This window comes from Amborella trichopoda, chromosome 3 (genome assembly GCF_054954075.1).
Source record: "Amborella trichopoda isolate Santa Cruz 75 chromosome 3, AtrichopodaSantaCruz75HAP2 v2.0, whole genome shotgun sequence".
NCBI classification, from domain to species: Eukaryota; Viridiplantae; Streptophyta; class Magnoliopsida; order Amborellales; family Amborellaceae; genus Amborella; species Amborella trichopoda.
Genome location: NC_142338.1, coordinates 12,718,896 through 12,725,109, shown reverse-complemented (window position 1 = coordinate 12,725,109; position 6,214 = coordinate 12,718,896). Strand labels below are relative to the sequence as shown.

At 38.1% G+C, this 6,214-nt stretch overlaps 1 protein-coding gene across 1 annotated transcript; it reads right to left on the bottom strand.

Moving 5' to 3' along the window:
• Positions 1–1,461: 1,461 nt before the first annotated feature.
• LOC18432578 (uncharacterized) lies at positions 1,462–3,894 on the bottom strand. Its single transcript, XM_020666248.2, has 2 exons — positions 2,776–3,894; positions 1,462–1,692 (listed from the first exon to the last, which is right to left on the bottom strand). The coding sequence occupies exons 1-2, from the start codon at positions 3,662–3,664 to the stop codon at positions 1,634–1,636; spliced, it is 948 nt and encodes a 315-aa protein (XP_020521907.1). The 5' UTR covers positions 3,665–3,894; the 3' UTR covers positions 1,462–1,633.
• Between the last annotated feature and the right edge of the window lie 2,320 nt (positions 3,895–6,214).

Sequence of the window (6,214 nt, the reverse complement as noted above, 5' to 3'; positions counted from 1 at the left end):
ATGGTACAAGGCATTTTGAAAAGTTCAAAGTTTTTACAAAGCCTATGTTTTATGAAAACAAAATAAAGCCTTACCTCAAATCCAATGGAAATTTGGCTCTAAAATTAATTTCTAACACCGAGAATAAAATTTGAATTTCAAAAAATAGCACAAATATTGCAGATCTATGAATACTTATTTTCAGAGTGAAATAGACGGTCTAGATAATTTACTACAATATATACTATTTTTAAAGCTTAAAATCTAATTTTTCTTTCACAACCATAATGTTCTAGTCAAGTTTATTGATATAAAAATTTCCCAAATGCTTGAATTGCATTTTTTGATGAGTCATGAATTGAGGCTTTACTTATTTTAATAAGGCTGCAGCACTATCAAACCATTTTCCTTTTGAGAATTATTCACTTTATTGAAAACATGGCCTTATTTTCTAATTTTTAGGAACTTTATTTTTTCACAAAGATGGAAACATGCCTCTTGCTTCCGCATACTTCTTTAATGCTTTATTGTGAGAACTCAATTTTTATTTCATGCTATTTTATTGTGAAATTTAAAAAAAAAACAAACAAACAATTCATGTTATTTTATCATGGGTGCAGTTAGCATACAGATGCATCCGTAGCTTTAGAGGTATGGTGCACTTTCAAATTTTATCATGGTGTATAATTTTGATGTAAAATGTTATTAGGATTATCTCAAAATTTATTTTTATATCTAATTATAAAATTTTAATTTTCAAAAATGATTAAAATCAAGTAGATCTTTAAACATATGAAAATCTTAAAAATGGACGGTGTAGATAATATGTTGAAAAATGCACTATTTATGAGACTTAAAATCTTTTTATTTTTCATAGTCATATATCTCGATGTCCAGATGATCAATCAAATGGTTTTTCAATATTAAAACTACCTTTTCCAATGGATTTTTGAGGACCATCCGTAGTTTTACATTATAAGGTTGCACCCTCATATAAACTTTTTCTTTTTATTATTTATTTATTTTAATTTTTTTTTGGGGATCCGATGGAGATCGCGTTGCGGCTTCCAACGCCTAACAACCTCGAGAGAGTCCGAATGCCAATGTGAATAACACAAGCCAAAAGATATTATACTTCAGCGCCGGAGTATGTTATCTATTTATTTCCTCGGGTAAAATCCCACGAAGAACTCATTTTAGGACCCTAAAATTTGGCGATCTAACCTCTTCAACCCCGAGATTAACCTTAATAAAAATTTGTTTCTAATTGCATCCTCTGTGCCCTGGAAAAAAAAAAAAATGATGTGTTGAGATTGGATAAAGAGTATTCAATTTTATCCAATTTTTAGATGGTGAGATCTAAGTGTTAAAAAACGTAAATTTCAAATTTTTGTTTTAACAATAGTCAATTCTTAAGTGGTTCCAAATATTTGAGATTGAAAGAATCCTCATAAATAGGTTTTCTGACTGAGGGAGTAGAAATTATGAACCCAAGGAAGCATAATATAGAGTATACTATAGGTCTATAATTCTCCTCCATCTTTAATGAGAAAATTCTTTCCCAATATCAATAACCTAAAGAAAAGTTGCAACAATGTAATTTCATTCCAATTCATCATTGGGCTTCAACACAAGGATCCCATTTCTCAACCTCCTACAACTTTCTTTCTAACAATGCCATCACCGTCGCCACCGACAACGTCCACCATGCACCTGCAACAACATGGTCTCAGCTTCCACCTATTAAACTGAAGGGAGACTAAACTATATCGTTACTACCACGGAAAACAGTGGTCATGAGAGTAATCACCACCATGCGACCAATGCTTCGAATGGTCATGAAGAGAGAGAAACTGGGAGCAAAGAAATGAGATTGTAGTGGATTCTACTCTCTCTCTCCACCGCCGTTCATTTTATAATTGCACAATGATGGCTCTCATGCCTACTGTTTTCTTAACGGGTATTGTAAGTGGCGGAGTACTTTGCGGACACAATTCACGGAGATTAAGCACTCTATCTCTATTCATATAAAAAAGATGGAAAATTTACATATAGATCGGGTTTTTTTACCGTTATAACATAATAACTCGAAAATCAACATTTATGACCTAGAAGAACGGATCACCAATTTTTATTTTTTTTTGGGTCAAGTTTGTTTAAGGTCCGATTTTTCAAATATTAGACCGCTTGATAACCCAAAATTTTTTATTTTTATCACTTTTATAGTACGGGTACTACAGTGAGAAAAGCATGGTAGTAGTGATTGTGCCTCTATGGGCGTAAAAAGTACTGGTTTGGGTTTACAGGTCCCGATTAGATTACTTTAAAAAAAAGAAAAAAAAACGGTACGATGTTCAAATCATCGGACTGTATAATTTATTTAAAAAAGTGAACAGAAAGCGGTCCGATGGTTCTAACATCGAACCTCATTGGTCAATAACAAAAATTAAACAGAAAGCAATTCGATGGTTCTAACATCTGACTGCATTGTTCAATAACAATAAATGATTAGAAGGCGGTTCGATATTGTAACTATCTTACCGCTTGGTCTACTTAAAAAAATAGAACAGAAGGCGGTCTGATTTTTAGAACATCGGACTGTATTATTTACTTAAAATTTAAAAAGTTGGACCGAGAAAAAACTTGGCAAAAAATAAAGAAAATTTTAAGATCCATTTTTCTAGATAATATCGGCCTATTTTCATACCATTTTGGTATAACGAAGAAAAAAAAAAAAAAAAAAAAACCCGTACGTAAATTTCCCAAAGGTTCACCCAAAAAAAAAAAGCGCATTACCTGGAGGAAAAAACCAAGACTTGAGTGTGGCTCCGGTGCTCCATCCCGGAAAGAAGCAGTCAGTGCTGGTATTCACCCCATTTGGGCAGCTGCATGCAAAGGAATGGTATGTCCCGACCCCGAAGGCGCACGCCCCATTGCTCCTCTCGCAGGACCGACACATTTCTGGATAGTCATTCTCGACATTGAACCTGTATTTGAGTGCAACCCCATACCTCCACGACCCCGGGTCTGATCGTTGAGCATCGAATCCGTACACTGCGGCATACGAGTTACAGTTCAATTTCCTCAGGTCCATGTCGAATGCTGGCCCGAGGTTAACCGGCGAGTATATGCAGCAAGTGGATACAGGCGATCCAATCCCAGCAACTGCAGGACACAAGTAGAGGGCGCTGCAGATGGACGAGCTTCCAGGATCGCAGAGCCCAGAAACGAGTTCACTTGTGTTGTAGACTGGTGATGACGAGGTGTCACAGTCCAGGAGCACGAACACAGTTGAGTCTGCAAATGTGAAAGGTGCGTCCCAGTCGAGGCCAAAACCACCACTGGGGCGAGTGCAGGAGCAGGTTGACATGGAAGGGTCCTGGATGTAGAGGAGGTTGTTCTGGTAGTCGATGGAGAGGACCGGATACGAGCCCGAGTGTGTGGTGAGGAGAAGCTGCTGCTTATCCTCATCACAGCAAAGGTAGGGAGCGAACCTCAGGTCGCCACAGCCGCTGCCCGTGCCAAACGGGTACTGTACATGGATGTTGCCGCAAGTGCTCTTGCAAGATTGATCTTGGGCCAACAACTTCTCCGGAAAAGAATGCAGGGCCAAAAAGAAGAAGAGAAAGACGCCCGGCGATGATGCGCTTCGGTTTCGCCTCCTCTTCGACCTCATATGCTTCATAGTTGCCTGTGCTTAGAGAGAGAGTAAGAGAGAGAAAATGGGGGCCTTTGGGGGTCTCTTAATTTTAGCTGGTGATCCGGTTATGGGGGGAGGAAGGCATGTGCAGAGGAGTAGGAAATGAGGTGGGCTTCAACTTTCGGTGTTGGGCGAGCAGCCTTCTATGTTCATCTTTTCTCTGAAATTAATGCTTGCTGACCTGGGTTTGGGTGTGTTTGTGTTTTTATAAATGTATTTGCATATGCCTCTGGCATCTAATTTATGCAACGTGATTTACCTTTTTGCCTTTTTGAGTTTCCCACTCACTGGAGGATGAAGATGGTCATGTGACGGACAAGATTCTACCATTTCAATGTCCTTGTTTACAGCTTAGTGGATTCGATCTAGATACCAAATGTATTACATAAGGGCTGTCGACCGGGCCGGGTCTACGGGGTCCACCTGACTCGGTTCTGGGTCTGGTTTGTAAAACATACCCAGTGGGTCTATTCTGAATCCATTTGACCTGAACTTGAGCTGGATTGGGCCTAGGGCTGGATCTATGTACAATTCTGACAATTTCAGGTTCGGTCGGGTTTGGATAAGGGTTCTCCACCTAACATATTTACATAAAATGTAGATAATGTGTTTTGTTTTTCTTTTGCTTTGTTTTTCTTACATATGTATCGAGACCCCAACTGACCTGACAAGTTGGGTTTGGGTCCAATTAACAGGGACCCAGCCCTGACCGGGTCTAATTTAGACAAAATCGGGTTGCGGTTGAGCTCAAACTCTTTCTTCCCTAAGAAGGTAGATAAACACTGTTATGCTCAGCTCAATGGGTTGAACTGTAAACATCCTTTTGACCTAGAACGGGGAATTAACGAATCCCCAATGTTTGTATTTTTATTTTTATTCTTTTTAAAATCCATGTGTCCATGCACTGAATTTTTTTTTTTGTTTTTTACAAGAGTACTAACTTTTAAATGAATTATGCATTACAATGCCATAATCAAAATAGGACCTCTGAAACCATCAACATATCTAAAGAAGTTCCCTCTTTGCCAAACCATCCACAGCCTCATTAGCATCTTTATAAACATGGTTAAAAGTAATCGACCACTTAGATATAATATTCATAATTTGCAACCACAACGAACGAAGGTGCCACAGTGGTATGGACTCTTCATTCCAACAATAAATCACATTAAGCGAATCACCTTCTGTTGCCAAAAAATTACCCAACTGTCTCTCTTTCCATATTGAAACCCCTTGCAATAGAGCAACAATTTCAGTACGGTTAGATGAGGCAATTCCACAGGAACTGCAAAACAAAACCTGCATGATAAACAAACAACATTGCCACTACTATCTCGATACATACCATCCACCCCAGCCACACCTGGATTTCTCAAAGACGAGCCATCAAAATTCAATTTGCAGCAACCTACTATTGGTGGCTCCCATCTACACCTCAGTGTAGCCTTTATGTATTTCAAAGACATAAACACCCGTTCCTTCATTAGTAATATTAAACCAGCTCCACACTCTATACAAAACTCTTTTATTCGGCCATTGTATCTCCAAAAGAAATGCTCTCAAGAGTTCTTCTATTCCTCTCTAACTACAATTCCCATGCATTGGTTTGACTATGAAATTGCTTATTTAAATTAGGTGGATCAAAATTGATCCATGGTGATTCTAAATCTAATTCAAATATCAAATTAGCAACTATAATGTAATGAACAATTGAAGTTATGGAAAAGGTAAAATCCAGAGGACATCGACCCTAGATTTTCTTTAATTCCCACCACTTCGGAAACATCTGGAATATGCTCTTTGCATGTGTAGGTGAGATTGCCACTTTTGATAACAACTTTGGGCTTAATGCTTGGTTTAATTTTTAATAGGAAGCATCGATATCAGGGTTTTTCGGCCTTTAAAAATCGTGAGAGCATTGTGCACTTCAGTGGGAGGTTATGATGGTCGATTTACTTAGGGCTGAGCGATCTATGAATCGAATCATGTTCAAAACCCTTTTCCCTAGGCATATGCACTACCATTGAGGGTTTATAGAGCGTTATTGCTTATTGAGGTTGGAGAGATGCCGAATGATAGTATTTGTAGTCCATGATAGCTTCGTGGTTTTATGTGTGTGGATGTAGGCTTATGAGAGCAAAGGCAAAACCCTCAATAAAAGTTATAAACGATATGTACAGATGATAACAACATTTTTGAGAAGCAACCCTATATAGGAGTACATGTACATGTGCATAGAGATGATCATCTTGCCCTATAATGATACATGCATTTGACTTTATCTTAAAGAGGGAGTCTATAATCCACATACTAAGACTATAGTTCCATTGTTTATTGGCTAACTTAGAAGCCAATCATGAGCCCCTACATATGAATGTGGGTTATGAGTCCTATTGGGTTGGTTTGAAAAGAAACTAGTCGTCATAGATCTTGGCACCAATGATTTCTGTCGCATAACTGGATTTGCAGCCAAACATATAGCGATACAGTTTCGCACAATAGAATTGCAGCGCATATATGAAAAAGACGGAGATC

Bases quoted from the DNA above. Each gene is read 5' to 3' on its own strand.
- LOC18432578 (XM_020666248.2), bottom strand. From the start codon at position 3,664: ATGAAGCATATGAGGTCGAAGAGGAGGCGAAACCGAAGCGCATCATCG. The intron at 1,693-2,775 runs GTAATGCGCTTT...ATGTTGTTGCAG, and splicing joins GTCTTGGTTTTTTCCTCCAG to GTGCATGGTGGACGTTGTCG.